A 27,620-nucleotide genomic window follows, 5' to 3' on the forward strand; every position below is an offset into this window, starting at 1 on the left:
CCCAAGGTGCGTATGGCTTGTGCATTGCCAGGACCCTTCTCTGAACTCCCGGGACAGGTGGCTTGCTCGGCGGCGCGGGGCGCGTGCAGACACGCGTGGCGGCCACTAGGGGGGCGGAGAAGCCTAAAAATGACCAAGTGGGACTAGAGCGGAGGGAGAGGCCGTGGGAGAAGTGGAGGGAGCAGGGGGAGGGAGGGGGGACAGAGGCAGCTGGAGGTCCGCCCAAGAGGCGACGAGAGGTGGAGGGAGCAGGGGAAGGAGGAAACGAGTTATTGGGGGGAAAACGTAACTGTTTGGGTGGCAGTTAGGATACTTCATGTCTGTTAAAGATAAAAAATCCAATTAAATAAATTTGAAGATCTAACTGGCTCTCTTGGGTGAGCCCTCAATGGGGAAGCTTCCAATCTAGCAAGTAGGGGGAGCTCCGAGGGGCGCTATAAAATGGGAGGCTTTTATAGGAAGGAGGGTGGGGCAAGGAGGTTATTAGCAAAACAAAAGGCAGGGTTGTTTCGGGCAAAGTTGCCTCGGACCCAGGTCTGTGTGGAGGGATTGGAGAGGGCCCTGGGAGAAGACCCCCTCGTTTTGGTGGGGCCAGAAGGTTTCTGACTGACCTGTTAAGACTTCATTTCTGGGGGAGATTAAAAGTGCAATTCGGTCAGGTCTAAAGCCCTGGTTTGGTAAGTGTCCCCATTTGAGGCCTGTGGTTTTCTCCTTGACACATTTTACAATGGGTTATGGTACTGTTTCCTTTTCTCCTAACAAAAACCCAGTTGGATCATGATTCCTACGCACTTTTGTGTTCAACCTGAAATACTGTGGATTAAAACAGAAAACAGACTTTATACGTGAAAAAATGAAGAGAAAAAGTTGAGGTGGGGCCGTCCAGACTGCTGGAACTTTACTCGATCTTACACTTTAATTAAGTCCATTTCTTTCCTTTTTTTTTTTTAATGACATCTATAGGGTGTTTTGTTTTTTTTTTTAAGATTTTATTTATTTATTTGACAGACATATCACAAGTAGGGAGAGAGGCAGGCAGAGAGAGGGAGAGGGAAGCAGGCTCCCAGCCAAGCAGAGAGCCCGATGCCGGGCTGCATCGCAGGACCCTGAGATCATGACCTGAGCGGAAGGCAGAGGCTTTAACCCACTGAGCCACCCAGGCGTCCCCTAAAGGATTCTTTTTACTATTTTCTCTACTTCCGTGTATATTCGGAATTTTCCTTGATACAAATTTTTAAAATAGGCTGAAAAAAATGGCATGAACATCTACCTCGTACACTGTTGAATTATAAAATTGCACAAAACTTTAAGAATTCATTTGGGAAGGAAAAAAAAGGAATTCATCTGGGAACAGATACATACCTTGATCCATTCCACAAATAATTAGCAAACCCCTACAATGTATCAGAGACTGTTCAAAGCACCACGGAAAGAGGCGACTGAGACCTACGGAGACATAGACAGAATTCGCGCTCTACAGTGTCAAGAAACGAACAAGATGCCCGAAGGAAATTGAAAAGAGGTAAGATAGAGCAGTGATTCTCAGCCAGGATGGAGATGATTTGCACGCCCTCGGGGAACATTTGGCAACATAGGGAGGCATAATTGATTAACACAAACGGGGGGGGGGGGTGATGCTCCTGGCACCTAGAGGGCAGAGTCCTGGGGGGCTACTAAACATCAGACCACGTACAGGACGGCTCCCCACCGTCGGGGTCTAAACGTCAATGGTGCTGAGGTTGAGAAAAGGAATGGACAGAAGGCCTTTGAAGGGAGGTGGCCGAAGGGTAAGTGGGGGGATGGGAGGTGGGGACAGGTCACAGAGGATGTTCCACTGGGGTCCATGAGCCTGAAGCACCAAGCTCACTCAAAATGCCAAGTCGCAAGCCCCACCCCAGATTTACGGAGTCAAGGCTATATTTTAATGAGATCCCCATCGGGGCATGGAGACCCACATCTCAGGGAAGCTCGCTCTGGAGGATGGTTAAGGAACTTGGATCTTATTTAAGCTGCAAGTGTTGGCAGCTGAACTGGGAAGACCCCAGGCCCTGGGGCCTTGACCCAGCCAGAACTGAAGGAGACACCAAAGGTTCTTGGTCGTGTTAGGAGGAGGAATTCAAGGACAGACACGCAGCAGAGTGGACAAGCGACAGCGTGGAAAGTTTACTAAAATGAAAAGTACACTCTTGGTGAGATGGGGACGGGAGGAGAGATGTGCACGACCTGGGGGGGCGGGTTTCTATCTTTTACTGGCAGTTGTTAACGAGGGGGCGGGAAGAGTCATTACTTGGGGCCGGAAGCAGGCTCAGGGGTTTCCGGTCGTGGCGCCGCCATCTTGGGCCTGTCTGGTGGGGTCCGGCTTCTCTCGGGGCTTTTGACCTTCCACACAGCCGGTTTTGACCTTCCCCACAGCCGGTCGTGGCCTCCTCCTTGCTGGCCTCCGGGCATCCCGTTAGAGTCTCAGTCACTACCTACCCTGACACAAGGACTCCTGGGGGCCATGAGGGGAGCCTGCCATGGTGACCCTCCTTCCCCGTGATGTGAGGTACGCGGGGCAGGGCCAAGTGCAGAGGAGGGAGACGGCGGCTGCGCGCTGTGCCGGAGATGGTCGCGCGCGCTTGCGTCCTGGTGGGAACCCTGCCGTCGCAGGATGTAAATCAGGGTTTATTTGGAAGTCGAGCTGATAGGACTGGCCGGTGGGTTAGATGCTGGTGGAAATGGGGAGGATGGAAGCAGGGATGACTTTCCAGTTCGGGCTTGAGCATATGCGCAGATGGCAGGCCACTAGGAGAAAAGTAATTCAGCGGGTTTCCTTTGGTGTTGGGAGAGAGAGAGCGAGCGAGCGAGCGCGTGTGTGTGTGTGTGTTGTGTTTAACACATGCTACTTCTGTGGTAAGAGCTCTTCTCCTGTCGTGCATAGGACCAATTCCCCCCAATTCTTCTGTTGTCAGCCCTGTGTCTTTGCCGTGCAACATTTCCTTTTTTTTTTTTAAAGATTTTATTTATTTATTTGACACAGAGACAGCAAGAGAAGGAACACAAAGCTGGGGGAACGGGAGAGGGAGAAGCGGGCTTCCCTCTGGGCAGGGACCCCACCCCACTTGGGGCTCTATCCCAGGACCCTGAAATCATGACCTGAGCCAGAGGCAGACGCTTCACGACTGAGCCACCCAGTCCCCCCTCCCCCACCCATGCCACACCTCCTTAACTTTGGGCTTGGCCAGTGGAATATTGGTGAAGTGGGCCAGAGCTCTAGATGGGCTTGATACCATCCCCTGAGATGTTTGGTGTTTGTTTTGAGGCATGGTTACAATAGACACCTCCGTTATTATTTTTTTAATATAAGAATGGTAAATCCTTGCCACTGATTAGTTGGGGGACTATTTTGGCTATATCTGGGGTTCCTATTTTGTGACTTTGAGCAGCATAATCATTGCTGAGCGTGAAGTGGGGGAGGGGGGTAGGGGGTGGGAAGGAACCTGACTGAGGACAGAGGACCCTTGCTTAACTCCAGGGCTGAATCTGGATAAGGGATAATCCCAGGGACGAGAAGGGAAAACCTATTTTCCAACCTGCTCACTATTTCATGAAGTCTATTTAATGAGGAACGTAGCCTTTTATTCATCAATTAGAAATCACAGATTACAAGTGCAGGATAAAAAAAGTAAAGCAGGGTGCCTGGGTGGCTCAGTTGGTTAAGGGACTGCCTTCGGCTCAGGTCATTATCCTGGAGTCTTAGGATTGAGTCCCAGGATCAAGTCCCACATTGGGCTCCCAGCTCCCTGGGGAGTCTGCTTCTCCCTCTGACCTTCTCCCTCTGACCTCTTCCTGCTCCCTCTCACTCTCTCTTTCAAATAAATAAATAAAATCTTTTAAAAAAAAGTAAAGCAAATGAGTTTTTAAGGTAGATAATGACGATCTCCCTCACTCTCTCATCTCTTTTGTTCTGTTTCTTCAGCCAGTGGTTTGGGTACCTACCCCTGTCTTTCAGGCACTCATCCCAGTTCCGCTCAAGTACACCAGTGCGAAATACAAGAGGCTTCACCTTACAGAAGCTCATCTGATAAGGGGTAGGGTTAAAAAGTCAGCAGGGCCTGGGCATTTGAAACTGAGTACCCAGAGGAGACTGGATATCCTGAAGTCAAACTTCTCAAATTCCACAAATTGGCCTCAGGTAAGGTCTATTTTTAAAACAAACAGAAATAGGGGCTAAAGGTATTCGCTCCATTCCATGCATGGATTAGCCTGTCCGTGCAAGACTTCAGACTCTGTCAGTTGGAAATTACCATCGCCAGAGCTGAGAACAACATTTCTGGAGAGTACCTCTCTCTTGGCTGAAGACAGCCCCACAACAAACAAACAAACACAAAAACAAAGCAGAAGAGACTGCCAAGGTTTATTTGTTCTCTGGAGTGGGGCTTGCCTCTCAGGTGTGCTCTGAGTAACAACAGCTTTCCCCACTGAGGCTGAGGAACTTATCCACCAAATTCATGTTTTCCTTCCAGTGTATATATAGCATTATCTCTGGTGATTAGCTGTCCAGCAGTGGTGGGGGATGGAGAGGGGAACCAGGACGGGACACATTTCCCAGCATCCCTTGCAGCTTGGAGGGGGTTGGTCCACAGACTGATTCTCTGCAATAGAATATGGATGGAAGTGAGGTGTGTCACCTCTGGGCCAAAGCCTTTAGGAGATGGTCATATTCTCTTTCTTCTTTCTGGCCCCATGTGGAGGACTCTGCTGTGAGAGATGGGGACTCCCAGATAAGGGGTCACACCAACAAAACCTACCTGCCAACCAGAAGCAAATGACAATTAAGTGAGCAAGACGTTGATTACGGTTGAATTAAGCCCCTAACATTTTGGAATATCATTGTTATAGCACCTAACAATAGTCTAAGCAATATATATGCCTTCCGTGTTCTGGAATATACAGACATAGCAACCGGTCTTCAGGGAGGCAATGTTTACAAAAGTTTCCTCACTTTCCCCAGCTCAGGAACCCGTCCCGATGCAAAGGACATTAGAGGAATTTGGTGACGTTCGCCTTGTCATGTGCCTGGGCACATGACCTTATCAACAAGTCTAGGGCTTTGGCATGTCTGTCAGGAAGTATCTGGGCTGGTGGGGGGAAATGCACCTTCCCCAGTCCTTGCCTGAAGTTTAATATCCAGTTTGGAAATCAGGCTGCTGCTGTGTGTCAAATTAACGGGATCCTCCAGGCAAGAATGGAATGTTTCATTCTCATTGATAGGATTTCAGGCTTGAAGCTTTTGGTAGCCTGTGGATTTGAAAGATCACGTTTCCCAGCGAGTAAAAAGCAGGAAGCACTCAGAGAAGGGGCTCATTTGTGTCTTTGTGGGGGCCGCATGACATGGGGAGAGACAGTATTCCCCGTTAGCTATGCAGTTGGCTTTAGCAAACGTGTCTGTTATCCCAGCCTGCCGACAGGACAGGCTGGATTTTTACATTCCGAGCTAACTCGCGCTTCCTCACTCTGTCATGCCGTGCCCACTCCTATTTTACTGTGTCTCTGAACTCAACCCCATCCCTGTCCTCAGTCCTTCACAGTTTTATGGTTTTTGTGCCTGTCATTCTTCGAGGGATCTGTGGGGCCCTCCGGGTCCTCAAGGACATCTGGTCTCTTCTTGGAGGAGCACTTCTCCCTGCAGGTGCTGGGAATGGACAGAAGGGAGCCCTCTTGCTTCCAGAAGCCCGGGTGGAGGCAGCCTTGATTGTCATTGGGCGTGGCCAGGTGCCTCGGGCCCCACTGCCAGTAATGTCAGGAATGGCCAGGCATTTAGGAGCTGTGGATCCCCAGATAAAAATAACCCACTGATCATTCAGAGCGGACAGCGGAAAGGTATTCCTACACACATTTCGAGTGCTGTATTGGTGCCTGGAGCATTTCATAACTGCATTTTTCTGCTTGACGGGTGAGCTGAGTATCCGGGGGAAACGCACCAATGTCTGCCACGTACTTTAAAAGGCATGAAACAAAAAATAAGGATTGAGGTCTATCAGAGAGAGAGAATAGGGGGCTGAGTGGAAGGCTAGATTATGTACTAAGCAACGGTCCAGAGCTGGTCCCTTCTGAGTGTACTCTCTGCCCTCTCAGACCCTGGCCTCCGGGGATTTGGCTCATGTCTCCGTGGGACCTGGGGGCAGATGCAGAGTTCAGGCTCCAAATCCACCTCGGAAGTCTCCTGGCTCGTCACTAGGAACTCCTTCCCCCACCTTCCAGCTGTTTCTGTGATGCCTTTGAGAAAGACACAGGTTTTCTTCCAGGAAGAATTCCTCCTGACCCTATAGTATCAGGTAAAGAACTTTCTCTTTCTGCTCCATGGGGTCTAAGGGTTCACTTGTGTTCCCAGTAGCTTCTGTGGCCCTCTGTGTGCACACTGCTGTGGGCCCCAGGAGGCTGACCTGTAGGCAGCCAAGGTTCTCCAGCCGAAGGCCCGCAGGCACACACCCGCGGCCAGGCAGGTGGTCTTTATGACCTGTTGCAGCAAGGGAAGTGTGGGCCAGGTGGGAGCTGCCGGGTGTCTCCAGAAGAGGGTGTCAGAGAGGTCGTGGCATAGAGCCTGGGCTTGTGTCGGGGAATTTGGGGGAGGGCGTATGGAAGCCGGGCTTTGCTCTGGACTGGGAGCTCCCAGGGAGGTCGGGGAGGTGTTCTTTATCCAGCTGCTTAATAGGTCTGATGGAGGAGGAAGACTGTGCAGGGAGGCAAAGGCTGTAACGGGTGAAGGGTCAGCAGTCTGCCGAAGCCTCTCTCCTGGCGGGATATTTGCTCCCCGCGGCGGCGTGGACGGCGTTCATGTTTTCCTCCACGTTCACACACCGCTGTTGAGTGACCTTGTGTCATCTCCATCCATTATAGTGACGGAGTGCTCTGGTCTGATGTTGCCGTCCCGTGAAATCACTTGTGTTCAACAGAACCCTGAGACCGGGCTGATGGGCAGGTGTTCAGGGCCGCATTCCTCCTCCTCCGGCACCCTCTTGCCTGTGGCTTCTGGCTCCGGGTGGTCCATAGGGAGCCATAGCAGACGCTCGAAGAGAGAGAGAGGAGAGAGAGAAGTCTGGGTACTTGTGCCCCCAGGCTCTCTCCCTCCTGGGCCGCCTGTGACTGGCTACATGTTCCCCTTCAGAGGTTGCGCACAACACCTCTTCAGAGATCCTCTCTGTGTGCCTCGATTCTTTAGGTCTTCAGAAGAGCCTCCTCTTTGTTATGCCCCAATAATGGGTCCATGATTAAAGGAGCGAGACTGATATAAAGCGAAGGTCAAGCAAAGCTTTATTTCGCGCCAAGCATCAAGAATCTAACCGAACGTTCGGGGCCGCACCTCTTGCAAGAGAGGGAGACCCTTCTCTGTTTCACAGTCTAGCTTTTAAGGGCAAAGGCCATGCGGTTGGGCCTGGCCACGCACAGGTGACCAATTGAATTACAATTTACCCTAGTAGACATTTGAACCAGCCTATTATACCTTGACTAGGATTGGCGCCAAAAGGGTTCCCAAAGGGCGGGGGCCCATACTCCTTGGTAGCTAGGGAGACAGTATGCAACCCCCTACTGACCGATGTCTCCACCTGGCCTGACCCACCTTTGTATCTGGGCTTTGTTACCTGGAGCTGGTTTCCCCGACTTGTTTTTAAGTGAATCCCCCGGGGGAAGGGGAGCAGGGACAGTTTAAGGGTTAAACAACAAGGTTTTTGTTTAACCTCAGTGAAAGCCTCTTGCTAAAATATAAAAATATAAAATAGGTCCTTACACTCTTCTCCTCCTCCTTGCCTGGGGGGTGGCTGGTGCCAGCTACGCCATTCCTGGCCCTGGAGTATAGCTCTAGCCCACATTTTGTGAACAGCTCCTTGGGAGACCCTTCTTGCATTATCCAAGGTGAGTGTGCTGTCTGATGCCCGTTGAGAGTCTCTCCAAAACAGGAGGCTCCCCAGAACACAGGCTTATTATTCCTTCGACAGTGCTGGGCTCTGATAGCACTTTGTTTTGTTTTGTTTGTTTTTTAAAGATTTTATTTATTTGACAGACGGAGATCACAAGTAGGCAGAGAGGCAGGCAGAGAGAGAGGAAGGGAAGCAGGCTCCCCACTGAGCAGAGAGCCCCATGCGGGGCTCAATCCCAGAACCCTGGGACCATGACCTGAGCCAAAGACAGAGGCTTTAACCCACTGAGCCACCCAGGAGCCCCTCTGATAGCACTTTGTATTAAAGTTAAGCATTATGAAGATGGCAGGATCCTTCTGGAGCGCATGACCGCTGGCTTTAGTCACCCAGCCCCAAACCCGGTGGAGGAGTGCCAAGAGAAAGAGCCCGCCACCCAAGGCAGCACCTTTGGGGGCAAATAGAGCAGGTCTGTGTGCAGAACAGCAGCTGTGATGAGGGAGCAGGAGGCTGGCCGAGGACAAAGCAAAAGTTGGCACCTTGCACCCCCTCTCCACCCGCTCCCCTCGGTAATATGTGTGACATTCCTCAGGCACCCCTGACCGACATAAACGAGAAACAAATAGTTAACTTGCAGAGATCACAATCCTGCAAGACAGGAATCTCCCAACTATCTTGATGTTAATGGCTTGCCAAAAGATAACATTGATCAAGCCTCCAGTATCCTGGCACCTTGTAGGCCTTCTTTAGCATATGAAAGCTCCGTTGAAACCTCCCTTTCCCTCACCTTCCCCCAACCGCAGGGTACATAACCTGCCATCGCTCACAACTCGGGGCAGCAGCTCTTCCTGCCCACGGGTCCTGTCCCTGTGCTTTAATAAACCACCATTTTGCACCAAAGATGTCTCAGGAATTCTTTCTTGGTCATCGGCTCCGGACCTCAGCCCACTGAACCTCACCTAGGTTCTAGAACTTCATCAGCTGTGAGCCTGAAAAGGGCTCTGGGGCAGACAGGTCCTGTGTCATCCCAATTCCCTCCTGGGCCAGATAAAGACAGCCAGTGTCTCAAGAGGAGGGGCCCCTGGGCAGCCTCGGGGGCGGTGTACTGAGCCAGGCTCTGTAACGGAGGGTGTAGGTTCATCTGCTATTGACTTAGTTGACTCAGGTCCTCACAGCGAATGTGGGGCACAGAGCAGTCATCCCAAGCCTCCTTGCTCCAGACGGTCTTCTTTCCCCCACAAAGCTGTTTGGGCCAGAATCTCTGCTAGGCGATGAGAATTGGTCAATATTAGACCCTTAAGAAAGACAAATGGTAAAAATGGGGGAGAAATACAGACAACTCGTATCTTAGAGAAAGAGCTAATCTCCGTAAAATAGAAAACATCCCAGGAGAAAAAGGAGCAAAGGACATCAATTATTCGTTCACAGGAAATGACACATGAAAGTTTCTCTGTAGAGAACAGGTCTATATGTCAGAGGGCACTTCTCCAGAAAAGATCCTTCCAACTGTTGGATACAATGCTTGGTAAAATTTCTACCTAATTCCATCTCTTTGTTCAAAAGCTGACTTTTGAGTCAAGGACTTGGGTGCCCGCAGTCTACTTGGGAAGTGACCCCAGGAAACCCAATTCTTTTTTTTTTTTTTTTTTAGATTTTATTTATTTATTTGACAGAGATAGTGAGAAAGGGAACACAAGCAGGGGGAGTGGGAGAGGGAGAAGCAGGCTGCCCACTGAGCAAGGAGCCCGAAGCGGGGCTTGATCCCCGGACCCTGGGATCATGGCCAGAGCCAAAAGGAAATGCTTAACCAACTGAGACATCCAGGTGCCCCGAAACCCAAGTTCAGAAATTAAGGGGGAAAAAAAGTAAAAAAAAAAAAAAAAGGCAGCGGGGAGGGGGTAGTCAACTAAGTGAAAAGTAGCAGAAAGGGTATGTTAGCTGGTTGGTCACTGTCTGGTCAACTGGGCCCAGTCCCACCCCGTACACTCAGAACACTTCTGGCAGGGGTGGGGAGCCCGGGCCACTTACCCACAGTCCCCGCCCCCCTTTGGGTGAGGGTTGCCCCTTGGGGTGGCAAGCGCAGGAGCAAGCGTCCTCAGTGTTAGAGAAAGCTCTCGGGTGGAGAACCAACAGCAGGCACCTGGGAACTTGTTACCTCGCAGGAAACTGTCCGCCTGACGTGGACCGAGGGGACATGGGATTATACATCAACAACGTTCTTTACAAGGGTCTGCCTCGAATGTAGGGAACGCCTGGTAACATCTGTCGGGTCCCCCCTCCAGCCCCATCCACATAGCAACTGTGCCTTATGTCTTCCAATACATGTCCACGTACTGTGGCCCTGCTGCCCACAGCCCAATGCACAGAGACAGGGATCTGGTCCCGACACCCCACCCAGGCCGGGCAGAAGGGAGTGATGAAGTTCTTTAATATAGGTGAGGTTCGGTGGGGTGAGGTCCGGAGCCGATGACCAAGAAAGAATTCTTGAGACATCTTTGGTGCAGAATAGTGGTTTATTAAAGCAAGGGGACAGGATCCGTGGGCAGAAAGAGCTGCTGCCCTGGGGTGGTGAGTGGTGGCGCGTTTTGGTAGGATAGGGTTGGGGGAGGTAAGGAAAAGGGGGGTTTCCATAGAACTTTCATATGCTAAAGAGGACCTACAAGATACCGGAGGCCTTGAGGCTTTGCCATTGTCAAGGTCATTTTTCCCCTCTACCAAATTATTAACATTAAGATAGCTGGGGGATTCCTAAAGAATGTCACATATAGGGGCACCTGGGTGGCTCAGTGGGTTAAAGCTTCTGCCTTCGGCTCAGGTCATGATCCCAGGGTCCTAGGATTGAGCCCCACATTGGGCTCTGTGCTCAGTGGGGAGCCTGCTTCCCCCTCTCTCTCTGCCTGCCTCTCTGCCTACTTGTGATCTCTGTCAAGTAAATAAATAAAATCTTAAAAAAAAAAAAAAAGAATGTCACATATGTCCCACCCAGGAGTGGGGGTGGGGGAGGGTTGCAGGGGGGTCAACTTCTGCTTTGTCCTCAGCCAGACTTTGTTCCCTCATCAGGAGGACTTGCTGGTTTCGACTGAATGGCCCAGCGCTGCGCTACCTGTCGTCACACCTGTAGCAGGAACGTGTGGGAGGTTCCGGAGGGCAATTCTCATCCACGGTGTGGTCCTGAGAAGGAAAGGTAGGTGGTGTCTGGTTGGATAACGTTGGGGGGGGGCCCTCCCACTTAGCTTTCTCACTCAGGCATTGAACAACAGCTGAGTGCAGAGCTAGGGCGGGGCCCTGTAAGGGAGAGAGGACTCTGGGCTAGTGTCTGCCCCCGGGGAACACGGACTCCAGTCCCTGTGAAGATGTACACTCGTGCTGATGGGGATGTAGAATATTGGTGAGGTTCAGTGGGGTGAGGTCCAGAGCCCACGACCAAGAAAATTCTTGAGGCATCTCTGGTGCAAAATGGTGGTTTATTAAAGCGCCTATGGGCAGAAGGACCTGCTGCCCAGGGTTGTGAGACGAGGCTCATTGTGTATGAGGGGGTTGGAGGAGGTAAGGAAAAAGAGAGTTTTCAGAAAGAACTTTCATATGCTAAAGACTCAAAGGATACCCGAGGCCTTGCCATTGTCAAGGTTGTTGACCCCTCAAGTGAGGCATTAGCATTTAGATGGTTGGGAATTTGGGGGAACAGTACACTGGGCCTCTGGCCTGCAAGTTACAAAGACCTTAATTGTATTTACATTTCCTTCTGGAAGCTCTTGCTCAGGCTTTTGTAAAAAGCTGAGGTAGACTTGCAGAGGACTGTGATCTCTATAAGTTAACTATTTGTTTTTCCTTTAGGGCAGCCTGGAGTACCCGAGGACTGTCACACATAACCCATGGCGGGGGGTTGCGGGGTGTCAGCTTCTGCTTTGTCCCCAGCTTGCCTTCTGTTCCTTCATCAATCCCACGTACACAACAATATCGGGACAGGATGGAGTAGCCGGCAGAACCCGGAGTCGGAGGAGTCTGAGAACACTGCCGCCTGGGAACGTGTGGAGCTATTCTCGGAGGAGTGGGGACAGGAAGGCTAGGCTGGGCCTCCAGAGGCTGAAATGGAGAGCAATACGGGGGTGAGGGGGTGCGGGAGAACGGGTGTCAGGACTTTGAGCCCTGGGATACAAGGCCAGTGCAGTTCTGAAGTGAATCAGGAGGGATCTGGAAGCCTCTGGAGGAAGCATGTAGGCACTTGGGGAAATACTGAGAAATGTGCGTTGGAAGATTGTTCTAGAAGAAAGCTGTACAGTAGCCGGATTAGGTTCTGGGAGGGGAGCACTGTGTGGGTGTGGGGGTGTTGGCTCAACCGGACCATCCACAAGCAGACCATGAAGCCCAAGGGAAAAAGCCTTTGCTGGGTGCCATCTTCCAGCCCCCCTGGAACGGGGCTCTCACTCCTCAATACCTCTCGGCGGTTTTTGAATGAATAACAGGGCGTCCATAATGGCTACTGCAGCTCCCCTACCCCTCTTGCATTCCCTCCCTCTCTCTCCAGTGCCCTCAGTAGCATTCCCACAACCCCAGCAATTGGAACACACGTTCCTTGGGCTTTGGGAGGAAGTCCGCTTCTGTTCCCTCATCACCTCCCCAACTCTAACCACTACACACTCATCAGTCTACACACAGAGGCCACTCCTGGGGGTTTTCCTGCTTCTCAAAATTAGAAAAAGGACTTTTAAACATCCAGGGAATCTCAAAAAGCTACACGCAGCTGTCTGATTTTAAACATAGTGTGTATTCTGCCTAGTGACTGGTGAGAAAGCAGGCTCAGGGATACCATTGGCTGGTTGACACACAGCTGGCCAGCCCCGGGCTCTAGACCATTCAGTGACAGTTAGGGACTCTGTGGTCACAGTGGACCCGGTCCCAGGTCCAGCGTTTGCACACACAGAGACAAAGGACTGGCGAAGAAAAGGGTTTTTTTCTCTGGCAAGTTTTGTTTCCCCATTGTGATTATGAGATTAGAGGGAGGAGGACAATAGGAAAATCTTCATTTGAAAGTCGGAGGAGATAAAACGCAGAGGGGAATTCGAGAAGGTAGGAAAGGGAGGGTAGGGCCAGCGCTCCTGGACGAGGATGGGGCGGTAGGTGGGGAGTGAACTGGGGGGGGGGTTCTCGGGAGTGGGGCGGCCCTCCTCTGCCTTTACCTCCCCGTGCTCCGCGGTATTCCAGGGGAGGTTGGGAGTGGGGGGACAAGATAGGGTGTGGGATGATATCAAGTGACACCTGAAGAGACTCAACTCTGGTTAGAGAAGTGAGCTGGAGAGGGCCGAAAACTGCCTCCTGGATCCTCGCCTTGTGGCTTTGATGAAGTTCTAGAACCTGGGTGAGGTTCGGTGGGCTGAGGTCCGGAGCCGATGACCAAAAAAGAATTCTTGAGACATCTTTGGTGCAAAATGGTGGTTTATTAAAGCACGGGGACAGGACCCGTGGGCAGGAAGAGCTGCTGCCCCGGGTTGTGAGGGGTGGCAGGTTATGTACCCTGCGATTGGGGGAAGGTGAGAGAAAGGGAGGTTTCGATGGAGCTTTCATATGTTAAAGGAGGCCTCCAAGGTGCAGGGATAACGGAGGCTTGATCAATGTTATCTTTTGGCAAGCCATTAACATCAAGATAGTTGGGAGATTCCTGGTGGAATGTCATAATCCTGCTATCAAGCATCTTTGTTAGTGAGATTTAGGTATAGAAGAAACTTAACTTCACTTACATTTCTTTCTACCCCAGCCTCCTTCAGTTTTGTTCATGGAGGGGAGGGTGACATTAAGGCTTGAGGAACTGAGTTATTTGCCTAATGTAACTTCTTTGTTCATAGATCTCTAGGACATTTGTAAACCAAGGGAGACTCCTGTCTTGCGGGATTGTGATCTCAGCAAGTTAACTATTTGTTTTGGCAGTCAGGGGTACCTGAGGACTGCCACACACATCACCGAGGGGAGCAGATGGAGAGGGGGTGCAAGGTGCCAGCTTTTGCTTTGTCCTCAGCCAGCCTCCTGCTCCCTCATCAGCTTAACCGTGGAATGTTTAAGGAGTCAGACTACCGGGAGAGGAAGGGCGCTGCCCGACACAGAAGTTGGGGCGCTGAGGATCCCGGTGCAGGTCACAGAAAAGTTTGACTTCGATCAGAGCTGGTGCCAAATTTCTCCCCGTCTGCACCCCCAGGCCTTGCGTCGCTGCTTCTCCAGGGAGCCCAGTCTTAGGCCCAGATGGGGGCAGCCACTGCTTTGAACTTCTCCGCACCCCGCTCCGTTCTGTCCTTCATGTTCGTCAGCTGCTTGGGCCTGCTCTCAGGTAGGGGCTCCTGCCTGGAGCTCCCGCCAGCTCTTCAGAGGGGAAAGAGCCGCACTGCAGTCTACAGAGAGGAAGAGAGAAGTCCTGCGGTTGGGGTCTGGCAGCTCGTATTCTGCACGTGCTCCCCAGATGTCGACCAGCACTGTCAGATAGCAACCCGGGGAGAGCCACAAAGGCGGGCTGCACATACAATTTTACGTTTTCCAGTAGCTACCTTTAGAACAGCAAAAAGAAACAGATGGAATAGATTTTGATAATGCATTTTGTTTAACCCCAAATAACCAGAATATTGTTATTTAAACTTTTAATTAACGTAAAATATGAACAGTGAGCTATTTGACCTTTTTTACTCTAACATTTCCAAATTGTGTGTATTTCACACTTAACAGCCCATTCCAGTGGGCGCTGGCCTGTGGCTGCCATGGGGGACAGCTTGAGTGTTAGGGAAAATCTAATACGCACAGGGTCTGCAGGAGGTGCTCTATGGACTCTGTGGTCACAGCGGGTCCCAGGTCCCGCGGATTTCCGTATGTGAAGCATGTATGTGTTCCAGTGGGTACCCCCACCAGGGGTCTGTGGCTGCCAGCCAAATTCAGTGGCCTGCCCCCAGAATCCTCTGCTCAGGAAACCCCCGTGGCCTTAGGAAGATTACTTCTGTCCCCTGCAATATCTGTTTCCTTTCCTGCTTTAAATCTTTGATAACTGTGCCCTCTGATTCTGCTCCTTTGTTGAACAGCCCCGTTCACTGTCGTGGGGCCAGCTGACCCTGTCCTGGCCATGGTGGGAGAAGACACCATGTTCCGCTGCCACCTGTCCCCCGAGAAGGACGCACAGCACATGGAGGTGCGCTGGTTCCGTGCTCAGTTCGCCCCGGCAGTGCTTGTGTATAAGGGTGGACGGGAGAGGACCGAGGAGCAGATGGAGGAGTACCGGGGAAGAACCACCTTGGTGAGCGACCTCATCAACACGGGGAGTGTGGTGCTCGTCATACACAACATCACAGCCCACGACAACGGCATCTACCACTGTTACTTCCAAGAAGGCAGATCCTACGACGAGGCCATCCTACGCCTGATGGTGGCAGGTGCGTCATTTCATTTTGCTGGTTGCTTTTTCAGGGTGACCCTTAGGGGACGTTTCTCTCCTAACTTCAGGCCCTATTGCAGCCCAGCACATTTTAAACAGGGAAGGTGGTGGGAAGCCTGTGTGGCTCAGTGGGTTAAGCATCTGCCTTCGGCTTAGGTCATGATTCCAGAGTCCTGGCTCCTTGCTCAGCTGGGAGCCTGCTTCTCTTTCTCCCTCTGCCTGCTGTTTCCCCTGCTTATGCTTGCTCTCTCTCTGTCAAATAAATAAAATCTTAAAAAACAAAACAAGAACAGGGAAGGTGGCTTCCTCCTCCCCAAGGACCAAATGAGTGGGTTTGCCCTGCTACACTGTGGGCATCAGTTCCTGAGAAGCACACACTGCACTCCACTGTAGCCTTGAGCCAGAGAGAGTGTTTAACTCCTACATATAATTCTTTTTTTTTTTTAAGGTTTTATTTATTTGATATAAAAGCAGGGGCAGCAGTACAGGGAGAGAAGCAGGCTTCCCACTAAGCAGGGAGCCCAATGGAAGGCTCCATCCCAGGACCCTGGGATCATGACTCCAGCTGAAGGTAGACTCTTAACTGACTGAGCCACTCAGGCACCCTGCTCTTTCTCTTTAATAGATACTATATATTTGTTTTCCAAATTTCTTTTTAAGTGTATTTTTTTAACTTATTTGACACAGAGAGAGAGAGAGAGTACAAGGAGGCAGAGCAGCTGGCAAAGCGAGAGGGAGAAGCAGGCTCTCCATTGAGCAGGGAGACCAATGTGGGGCTTGTTCCTAGGACCCTGGGATTATGACCTGAGTGAGCCAAAGGTAGCCACCTAACTGACTGAGCCACCCAGGTGCCCCTATAAATTTGTTTCCTAAAATACTGGTGCCAGGGCACCTGGGTAGCTCAGTGGATTAAGCCGCTGCCTTTGGCTCGGGTCATGATCTCAGGGTCCTGGGATCGAGTCCCTGCATCAGGCTCTCTGCTCAGCAGGGAGCCTGCTTCCCCCTCTCTTTGTGCCTGCCTCTCTGCCTACTTGTGATCTCTCTGTCAAATAAATAAATAAGATCTAAAAAATAAATAAATAAATAAATAAATAAAATGCTGGTGCCAGTATACACTCTTAGCAATAGCATATGATGCTTCATAGATTTTTCATCAAGTCCAAAGACAAGTGTTTCACATTTGATTTCAATCCATTCTTTCTTTTTTAAGAAAGATTTGTATTTATTTGAGAGAGAGAGGGTATAAGCGTGTGGGGGGTATGGGGAGAAGGGCAGAGGGAGAGGGAGAAGCAAACTCTGCACTGAGCAGGGAGCCTCACTCCGTGCTCAATTCCAGGAGCCCAAGATCATGACCTGAGCCAAAGACAGCCACTCAACCAGCAGAACCAAGCAGGTGCCCCACCATTTCTTCTTTCTAGTCAGTTCCCATGACTGGGAGGATGAAACCCCATCCCAGATTCTTTTCATTCCCTTTCCCGCCTTTTCTCCTCCGCTCTGATAGCTTTCTTTTTTTTTTTTTTTAAAGATTTTATTTATTTATTTGACAGACAGAGATCACAAGTAGGCAGAGAGGCAGGCAGAGAGAGAAGAAGAAGCAGGCTCCCCGCTGAGCAGAAAGCCCAATGCGGGGCTCGATCCTAGGACCCTGGGATCATGACCTGAGCCGAAGGCAGAGGCTTTAACCCACTGAGCCACCCAGGTGCCCCTCTGATAGCTTTCTACATAGTATGCATTTTACTTAGTTATCTTGTTTATTACTATGTCCCTTCTGCTAGACGGATATTTACTATTTTGCTCCTGTTGTAAGCCCATGTCTAGAACAGAATCTGGGGCATAAGAGCTGCTCAAGAAACCGTAAGTGAATGAATGAATGAATGAATGAATGAATGAATCTGTCCCCTGAAAGCTGCAAGTGGTCTTCATATCATGCCTGCACTGGCTCCATTCAGAGCACAAGATTGAGCCTGAGCCTGAGCCTGAGCCGGAGCCTGTGGTCGGACCGTATTTTTCATCATCGTTGATGTGTGTGTGTGTTAGGACATGCTAGGAGATGCACTGGTAACAAGCAGCCCTCCGAACCCAGTACGTTAAAAGAACAAAGGTCTGTTTCTGACTCGTGAGACATGTCCTCTGGAGTCAGATGGGACTCTGGTTTTCACGGACCTCCCTCAGGGATCTGGAGCTTTGTCGTTCACCTTAGCAGAGGGAAAGAGAGCCTGTCAAATACCTACTGCCTGTGAGGAGCTCCATGTCCGTCGGACTCGTATCGCATTGACCAAAGCAAGTCACATGGTGGTCCTCCTGGTATGGGAGAGGGGAACTACGATCCCAACCACGTTGCCTGGGGAAATGACAATTTTTTTTTTAAAGATTTTATTTATTTATTTGACAGACAGAGATCACAAGTAGGCAGAGAGGCAGGCAGAGAGAGAGGGGGAAGCAGACTCCCTGCTGAGCAGAGAGCCCGACGTGGGGCTCGATCCCAGGACCCCAGGATCATAAGCTTTAAAAAGGCCAAAAAAAAAAAAAAATTCAGAGTGGGAAAATTTCTTTTTGTGCTCCCTCACATCACAGACATTCGATAAGTTGTTCAGAAAATACTTAACAGACCACTTCTATGTTTAAGTCACTGTTCCAAGTAACAGGTCAAAACACTGAAGAAAAGGTGCGAAGGTTCCTGTCCTCATACTACCTACCACCCATGTTCTGGAGAGTGCAGAGAGCCAATCAATATGATATTTAAGAAAAAATATATTTAATTAAACTGTATCCTAGCTGGTGATGAGCACTGTAGAGAAAATAAAGCAGAGAGGGGTTGAGAGTGCAAGGTGGGGGTTGGGAGAGTAGCTTCCCTAATGGGATGGCGGGGGAGCACAACCGGAACAAAGTGAGAGTGAATTGTACCCCTCGGGGGCTCAGAGGACCCCTGCATGAAGTCCCAGCAACAGCACCCGGAAGCCGGGGTCTGGAGAGGGGACCAAAGACTTTCTCATCAAACTCTGTCAGAGTGAGAAGAGCCACTGTCCATAACTGCATGGGGACAACATAGGGATGTCCCTCATCTTGATAGTAATTTTGTCGTTTTTGACCTTTCCACAAATGCCACGGTAGTGAGAGTGGCTGACATGTCCAGATGATTTCTTTAAAGCATGATAAAGTATCAAGCCCATTGGCCCCACAGGAAAATGAGAGAATTTGACCAGAGGATCTGGGCAAGCCTTCAGAATAGAAGTGGCATATAAACCAGGATTTCTAGGAGTTTATTAATAATGGTTTTAAGGTATGACCTCACTCTTGGGGCCAGTGTATTATACTTTAAAAGAAATGTTTGAAGGCTGGAAGAGCTTTAAAATACACCTAAATAAATCAATGGCATTTCAGTTAATCTGACCAATGGAAGTAAGGCTTAGAGGACAGGGTGCCCTCGCCAGGGGCCCTCAACTCACAGATAGTAGGAGACGCCATCTTTGTCACCTAGAAGGGCATATGTGATTAATAGAAAATATTGAAATATTGTGGCGGGAGGGTTTCTCAACCCTGGTGTCCTGACTCTTCGTAGCAGCACTGCACGGCTCACCAGGATGGGTATGTATGTGGCAGGAACCCTCTCTTCTTTCCCTGTAAACATGACCTTGGCCAGGCCTGCCCTAGTCTGAACTGAGTTGTAGAACTGTTTATTGTTTTTGTTGCTTATTTGTTTGGTTGGTTGGTTGGTTCACTGGCTGGTTGATTTTGTCCTTAAGTCTATTGTCTCAAACTTGCCTTGACTGAACCCCATGGAACCCCATTTTGTAGAATTTCCTTCCAACTTGCCGAATTCTTTTTTTTGGAGTCTTAATCACAGTTCAGTTTCTGCAGCAGCCTTTCAGTGTGCAGTTGTCTTTTTGTATTTGTTCATTTCTTTTTGGCAAAAATCAGATGGATCAGGTGGTGCTGAGACTTGCATGATTGCTTTAATTTTGCCTTGTCTTTTAATTTGTTTTCATTTTGTCTTTTAATTTTTTGGATCGCCTTAACAAAGGAATTACTTAAAAGAAGTTTGGATATGAGGCTTCTGTGGCTCAGGGATTAAGAGTCTACTCTTGGCTCAGGTCATGATCGCAGTGTCCTGGGATGGAGTCCCACCTCAGATCCCTGCTCAGCCGGAAGTCTTCTTCTCCCTCTGCCCTTCTCCCCCACAACTTACGGCCTGCTCTGTCTCTCTCAAATCAATAAATAAAATATTTTTTAAAAGATTTTTAAATTTAGGGACACCTTGGTGGCTCAGTCGGTTGAGCCTCTGCCTTGGGCTCAGGTCATGATCTCGGGGTCCTGGGATCGAGCCCCGCATCGGGCTCTCTGCTCAGCGGGGAGCCTGCTTCTTCTCTCTCTGCCTGCCTCTCTGCCTACTTGTGATCTCTCTCTGTGTCAAATAAATAAAAAATAAAATCTTAAAAAAAAAAAGATTTTTAAATTTATGTATTCGAGAGAGTGGGGGTAGGAGCAAAGGGAGAGGGACAAGCAGATTCCGTGCTTAGTGCAGAGCCCCACTTGGCTTGATCTCAGGACCCTGATATCACTACCTGAGCCGAAACCAAGAGTTGGATGTTTCACTGGCTGTGCCACTCAGGCGCCTCAATAAATAAAATCTTAAAAAAAAACAAAAAAGATTGGATGAGGAAGTGTTGTCCAACAATAAACAAGAATTTTATTTTGCTGGGCTGTTCTAAGATAAAATCTAATTTAATTTCATTAAGAACTTTGGATGATCTCTAGACCCCTGGCTGAAGGGGCAGAAGTCTCCTAGTCTTGCATCACTAATCTCTTTTATTAGAGATTTTTTTTTTTAAGATTTTATTTATTTATTTGACAGAGAGACACAGTTAGAGAGAGAACACAGCAAGGGGAGTGGAAGAGGGAGAGAAGCAGGTCTCTCGATCCCAGGACCCTGGGATCATGACCTGAGCTGAAGGCAGACCCTTAACGACTGAGCCACCCAGGCATGCCTTTTAAAGACAAGAATAAGGGCGCCTGGGTGGCTCAGTGGGTTAAGCCTCTGCCTTCAGCTCAGGTCATGATCTCAGGGTCCTGGGATTGAGCCCTGCATCGAGCCCCACATCGGGCTCTCTGCTCAGTGGGGAGCCTGCTTCCGCCTCTCTGCCTACTTGTGACCTTTCTCTCTCAAATAAATAAGTAAAATCTTTTAAAAATAAATAAATAAATAAATAAATAAAGACAAGAATAAGTTGGGAAGAGCCTGGACTCGGGATTTTTTGTGATGTTCTGCTGACATTGAGGAGGTGATATTGTAACCCTGAGGATCCCAGGAGCACCCAGATCTTTCTAATGGGTAGATGTTGGGGAGAGATATAAGGACATCCCCTGGCTAATTGAGACCCTGGGAGGTAACATGTCTCTGAACTGGGGTAGGGGTTGGTTCTGCATTGTAGTTCTTTCCATTCTCTCAAAAACCAACTACTCCTGATGACTTGTGGTCACCTGCAGCCCTAAGCCGGGAGAGAAGGGACTATGTCCTGAGGTCAGAAAGTTTCCCAAGATTCTGCTGGCCTGGCAGACTTCTGTCCTTATCAGATTATTCCCAAGCTTTGGGAGACCGGCGCTGTGGAGAAGTCCTCCCAGGACGGAGAGTGAAATCCTCAACCTGCTTGTTTCGAGTCAGAGCAGAGAGACTCACCCACAAGTGAGACAAGCAAACCCTCTAACTGAATGAATTAATCAGCAGTCACTTGGTAGGAGACAGACGGGTGTGTGCTACTGTGATGGGGTCGCGGGTGGAGCACGAAGCCAAGTGCATTGTCAGCTTGCCCTCTGAGAGCTCCCGATTTATTGGCATATTGGTCTCCTGATGTCCAGCACCAGGGCCTTCTTCCTTCCTCTCCTCCATCCCTCCTTCCCCCCCTCTATCCCTTCATAGAAGGTGGACTGTGGGAATGCGGGGAATACACCCAACCAGTTCTCTGGCCACTGGCCCCTTGCTGCCTTCCCTCTCCTTGGCTCTCCCCGTGGAGAGCTGATCTAAGACACTTAGGCTGAGACACCATTGCCTTGTTAGCTGCTTCCTGGTCTCTGTCCCCAGGCCTGGGCTTTAAGCCGCTCATTGAAATGAAGGGCCAGGACGATGGAGGTGTGAGGCTGGAGTGCACGTCCGGAGGATGGTTCCCAGAGCCCCATGTGGTATGGAGGGACCCTCACGGTGCGATCATGCCGGTGCTGGAGGAGGCTTACACGGTGGACGCAGAAGGCCTCTTCACGGTCACTACGGTGGTGGTCATCAGGGACTGCTCGGTGAGGAACGTGTCCTGCTCCGTGGTCAACACCCTGCTTGGCCAGGAGAAAGAAACCGTGATTTTCATCCCAGGTTGGTTCCCTGCCCTCTGGAGGCTCATCACGCCGAGGTAGGGTCTTCAAACAGATAGGAGCCTGGAACAGGGATGGGGAGATAGAAGCAAGGGGCCCTGAACCCCAAGGCCTCTCCTCCTGTCTTATCTCCAGGAGAAAAAGTCTTCTCTGAGAGTTGTTTCTCTGTCCTGGTCCTTATCCTGCAGCATTTTTTTTTTAAGTTTATTTATTTCAGTAATATCTGGACCCAACATGGGATTTGAATTCATAATACCCTGAGATCAAGAGTCCCGCACTCTCCTGACTGAGCTAGCCAGGTGCCCCCTGCAGCCATTTTTAAACATTTAGAACAATTGTAAATGGAGAATGGTACAGGCAAGGGAGCCGTACACTCAGACGGGCTGCCTGCTGCATCTTTCCCTTCCTGCTATTGGCATTTCTCAAGGGAGGGGGGGATTTTCTATCTACGGACATGCACAAATTCATCCAACAAATACTTAACAAAGTATCACCTGTGTTCAAGGCACTGTTCTCAAGACCAAAAATAAATCAGTGAACAGAATACATAAAGATCCCTACCATCATGGGGCTAACATTCTAGGGTGGCAGAGAGCTATAACTGAAATAATTTAACTAGATTATATCAGATGGAGATAAGTACTGTAGAAAAACTTAACTGGGGGAGAGGACAGGGAGTGCTAGGGTATAGGGGAGTTGTAATTATAAAGAGGATGGTCACGGAAGTCTTCCCTTGAAAAGATGGCGGTTGGGCAAGTAAGGAAGGAGCTGTGCAGATACTTGAGTTGCTTGCTTCTCTGCAACCCAGGAAGCAGAAACAGCACATGCAAAGGACCTGAGGCAGGAGCATGTCTGGCAGCTTCAAGGAACCCCCAGGGGCAGGTGTGGCATGTGGTCAGGCAGGGAGAGTTGGGTGAGTCTGTGAGACACAGGGCCTCCTGCAGGGTTTTGAGCAGAGAAGTAGCAGGATCTCACTCAGCCTGCTGGGCTGACAGACTGCAGAGGGTGTGGACAGAGGCAGGGATTGGGGAATTGGAAGCTTTCAGGCAAAAAGGAATGGTGGTTTGTGCCGGGTGGTGGCTGTGTTCACCCTGGTCCTTCCCATGGTGACTCCAGGGGTCCCTGCTCTTTTGGCTCCTGGGCTCCCAGCCCTGGCAACTGCTGTGGGATGAGCCAGTGCAGTCAGGGTCTCTGTCCTGGATTTCAGAGAGAGGAGCCAACAGAGCGGGGACCCCAGGGAGCACTTCCCATGGGCATCGTGAGGGGCTCTGTCATCAGGGGTCTCCTTTCTCTCACTGAATGGGACTCTTCCCATTCCCTTTTCAGAATCCTTTGCTCCCAGCACATTTCTCTGGACGGCGGGCCTCGCTGTTCTCCTGCCTTCTCTGCTTCTCTTCACCGCCGGGAGCATCTGTCTCATCAGGAAACTCCACAGGGGAAAAGAGGTTGAAAAAGAAGAGAAAGAAATTGCATGTAAGGAACTGGAGACAGACCAGATGGAAAAAGAGAAAGAACGTCAAATAAAAGGTAAAAGAATGGGAGGATAGGTCACTGTCCCACAGGGCCACGGTTCTGGCAGCTGGAAGCCTGGGAACAGGGAGGAAATGACCAGAGGCCGCCGCAAGGGGCTTGGACCCGTGGTGTCTGGGGACCACCCCCACTTCCACCAGCTTGCTCCCATTCTGCGGACTCAGCACCATGCTGCCGAGCAGACACAAACCTAATAAGTTCCCATAACATCCAGCCCCCAGTGCGTGGATTGTTTCTGGAATCTCCAGCAGCAGGCGGCGGGGGAGGGGTTGTTCATGAAGGGCCCACCCTCCCTCGTTGAACACAAACTCAGATTCTCTGATTTCTTCTATTGAAGACATGAACTGGTTTCTGTTTCTTTGTCAGAGCAACTTGAAGAACTACGTAAGTGTACCATTTCCTGAAGTAGTCCGTGCAGGTTTGTGCTCTGCTCGGTTAGCCAGCAGCTCCTGAGGCTCGTCTGTCTGTCTGTCCCATTGCAGGATGGAGAAGAACCTTGCTCCATGCTGGTGAGCGCCCTGGACATGCCCTCAGGTCTCTCCCTGCTGGCCAGCCAGCAGGACCTATTAGAGGAAATGGGCAGGGGGCACTGGGCGGTGTAGGGGCTGGGATGCGGTCGCTAGCCACACCCCTGCAGCCCTGGGTCCCAGCTCTGCCATCAGGGAACCCAGGCGATCTTAGCATGATTTCATCTATCATTACCAGAGCCTAATCCTAACGAGCACTTTGCATCTTACGAGTTCTCCCCTTCTTCTCAAAAGCACCCAGGAATCCAGGCTTTACTAGTTACCGTGGCACTCCAACCTTTCCTCTCTAGGTGAATTTCAAAACTCCCAGTCAGACATCTCAACAACGTGGGTAGAGGAGAAAATCACGTTCACATGACAGCAGTGTAGACCAGCTGAGTAGGAGGGAGGTGGTAGTACGTGGGAGATCTGCAGAATGGCAGGGCTCGGAAGCCTTCCCTACATCCAGAGAGGTCAGACCCATGCAGAAGCAGGTTGTGGAGACAGGACCCTCCCTTTTTCCCTTGGGAAGGGGGTGCCCTTGGGAGTCATCTCAGTCAGTAGTCAGCCGGTGAAACTGGTGGGATCCGGAGAACCAATGAAAGGAACTTTGACTACCCAGGAATCTGCAGGGGAAATTGGCATTAATTGCTTCACTGGGAGAGGGGGCAGGGTGGGCCTCTTGGTTGGTTTAAGCCAAATTGGAACCTTCCTGACTAAAGAGAGTCCCAGAGACCATATGTCTTGAATAGAAAAGGGAGCAGAGTGGAGAATGTTGAGAGAAAGCGGGAGCCACGAATTTCGGTTCCTTTGCTAAACTTCCCACGTTTTTTGGAGCCAAGATGATCCCCTATCTGAGGCCAGGCTCCTGTCAGACGGGGCGGAAGTGCAGTCTCAGGGGTTCTGTGAGCCAGCTGCCTGGGAGTTGTGATCAAGGGGCCTTCGTGGAAAAGGCTGCCACACAGGGGTCTCCCACCACCTTTCTGGGACCTCCCTGGGGTCCAGGAATAGCACCATCCCCCGAGACCCCAGGCCTAAACCAGAGACTTCTTCTGCAGCCGATGTGGTCCTGGATCCGGACACCGCTCATCCTGAGCTCTTCCTGACAGAGGACCGGAGAAGCGTGAGACGAGGCCCCTCCAGGCAGAGTGTCCCCAACAACCCGGAGAGATTCGACTGCCGGCCTTGTGTGCTGGGCCTGGAGAGCTTCTCCTCAGGGAGGCATTACTGGGAGGTGGAGGTTGAAAACGTGATGGTGTGGGCTGTGGGGGTTTGCAGAGACAGTGTTGAGAGGAAAGGGGAGGCCCTACTGGTCCCGCAGAATGGCTTCTGGACCCTGGAGATGTTTGGAAACCAGTACCGGGCCCTTTCTTCCCCAGAGAAGATTCTCCCCCTGAAAGAGCGTCTTCGCCGGGTGGGCATCTTTCTGGACTATGAAGCTGGAGATATCTCCTTCTATAACATGAGGGACAGATCACACATCTACACATGTCCCCGTTCACCCTTTTCTGGGCCCCTAAGGCCCTTCTTCAGGCTGGGGTCTGATGACAGCCCCCTCTTCATCTGCCCAGCCTTCACAGGGGCACGGGGGGTCCTGGTGCCAGAGGGCGGCTTGGTCCTCCACAGGACAGGGACTCATCGTCGCAGCCACCGTGAAGAGTTTCCTGGCCTCAGAGCCAAGTAGAGAAGCCTTGGCCGTCTCTGCTACCAGAGCACAGCACCCCGGAAGGAAATGGGCCGTCCTTCCCTGCGGACCCAGAACTGAGGGGAGGGAAGCCACAGCGGGAGGTCAGGGACTGGAGAAGCAGCGGGGGAGGTGAGAGCCTCATCCTCACAGCCGAGGGGCTCGGGAGCTGCCGGCCCATTTCCACCCCTCCCCTGAGCTTTCCAGACCATGTACAGCAGAGCTCTCCCAGCCTGGAACTGAGCTGAAGAAGGATGAAGACACATCTCGGCCCGACTCAGGTGTCCCCTCAGTAAACTGGGAGTCAGTACTCCGTTCTGAGTATGGCCTGAGGTTTAAGGCCCCTACTGAGTAGGTGAGTACTGAACCAGGTAGATCTCCAGGTTTAGGTTCAAGGGGGAAAGCAGCACTTTCCAGCTTTTTGACTTCAGGCTGCCTCTAGACATTAAAAATTATTGAGGGGGGGCACCCTGGTGGCTGAGTCGGTTGAGTGTCCTACTCTTGGTTTTGGGTCAGATCTTGATCTCAGGGTTGTGAAATTGAGCCTTTCATCCGGCTCCGTGCTCAGAACAGAATCTGCCTGAGATTCCCTCTACCTCTCCCTCTGCCCCTCCTCCTGCTCCTCGCTGTCTCTCTTGCTAAATAAATAAAATCTTAAAAAATAAATAAAAGTTATTGAGGACCCCAAAGAGCTTTTGCTCATTTGGGTTTATCTGCCAGTGTTTATAGCATCAAAGTGGAAACTGAGACATTTTAAAATGTATTCATGACACATATTAAATAGCAATAATAAACCCATATAAGTTAATGTAAAAAACACGTTTTATGAAAATTGTTTCCAAGGCAAAATAAATTGTATTGAGAAGTGTGGCATTCTTTAAGTTTTCTACAAATCTAATATCTGGCTTTTACTAGAAGATGGGCTAGACCCTCACATGCGTGTCTGCACTGAATGTTGGGGTATCACAGGCTGGGTCATCTCTAGAAACTTCACTGTACACTAGTGAAAGAATGAGAGCAAAAACAAATAATAATAATATTGTTATTATGTAAATAGTATTAACCTCGCAGACTTCTTGAAAGTATATCAGGGACTGCCCCCTCACCCCAGCCAAAATCTGCAAATCCTAGGTTGAGAACCAGGATAGAGAATCCCGGAACGGAATCAGGTATCTGAAGTGATGGTTTAAGTGATAGTAATCCAATTGTAAAAAGTAGGCTGAAAAAAAGAATATTTAAAAATTTAAGGCAGGGGCGCCTGGGTGGCTCAGTCGTTAAGCATCTGCCTTTGGCTCAGGTCATGATCCCAGAGCCCTGGGATCGAGCCCCACATCAGGCTCCCTGCTTGGTGGGAAGCCTGCTTCTCCCTCTCCCGCTCCCCCTGCTTGTGTTCCTGCTTGTGTTCCCTCTCTGTCTGTCTCTGTCAAATAAATAAATAAAATCTTAAAAAAAAACAAAAACTTAAGGCAGTGACACATGGCCACCTTCTGGAAAGTATGGGGCACTGAACTAGCTGACTTGGTAAGATGGAAGATTGGGTTATCAACGTGAATGTGGTGTTTTTATTTTTGGTTCTCGTTACAATATTATTTCAGCAGGTTTAACCAAAAACACAGGTCCACAAGTCCAGTCGGAGAACCAGGGCTGCTCATGAGTAGGCAGGCCAGGTCCAAAGACCCGCCAAGAGGGTCCTGGGCTTCAAACAGGATAGAAATCAAATGTGAGCTGGGAACAAAGTGAGAGCAGCATTTACGGGATAGTGTGACAAGAGTAGAGCAGGCAGAGTGTCTGGGAGACTCAAGGGAGTGTCCTCTTCCTTTGGGGATTTATGTTGGAAAGGGGCCCCGGGTGCGTGTTCCTTAAGGAATCCAGGGTAGGGTCCAATCAAAAGCATCAGGTGTTATTCCATAAATCACCAAAGGTCGGGGATGTTGACACCAGTGAAAACGGAGGTTGGTTTGGAAGCTAATGTCCTGAAACATTCTTCTCATGTTATCTGGTGTACAGGGGCCTAGGGGGAAACTCAGAATGATGCACTTTCTTGCCTCCCCCTTGGAGTGGGAACAGAGCTTCTTTGGCTCACTCAGATGAAAGGTGAGATACAGAACATGAGTACGCGGGGCCTGGCAGAGAAACAGCTTAGATGGAGCCTTCCTAAAATGCGGTCCCTTCAGCTTCCCTTTGTCACCAATAACTCCTGTGCTGATTTTGAGCAACTTGCAGCCTTGCAGTGTTCTGGTGTTCTG

The 27,620-nt window shown here is 50.3% G+C and overlaps 1 protein-coding gene across 1 annotated transcript; it reads left to right on the forward strand.

The window, feature by feature from the left end:
* Window positions 1-14,949: 14,949 nt before the first annotated feature.
* Window positions 14,950-25,374, forward strand: LOC308344808 (butyrophilin subfamily 2 member A2-like; the record flags this gene model as incomplete). The annotated part of the gene is made up of 6 exons (XM_080806612.1): window positions 14,950-15,295; window positions 21,374-21,655; window positions 22,981-23,181; window positions 23,551-23,568; window positions 23,667-23,693; window positions 24,749-25,374. Exons 1-6 carry the CDS (start codon window positions 14,989-14,991, stop codon window positions 25,372-25,374), a joined length of 1,461 nt encoding a protein of 486 aa, XP_080662738.1. The 5' UTR covers window positions 14,950-14,988.
* Between the last annotated feature and the right edge of the window lie 2,246 nt (window positions 25,375-27,620).

Source organism: Martes martes, assembly GCF_963455335.1.
Source record: "Martes martes genome assembly, chromosome: 6".
Taxonomy (NCBI): Eukaryota; Metazoa; Chordata; class Mammalia; order Carnivora; family Mustelidae; genus Martes; species Martes martes.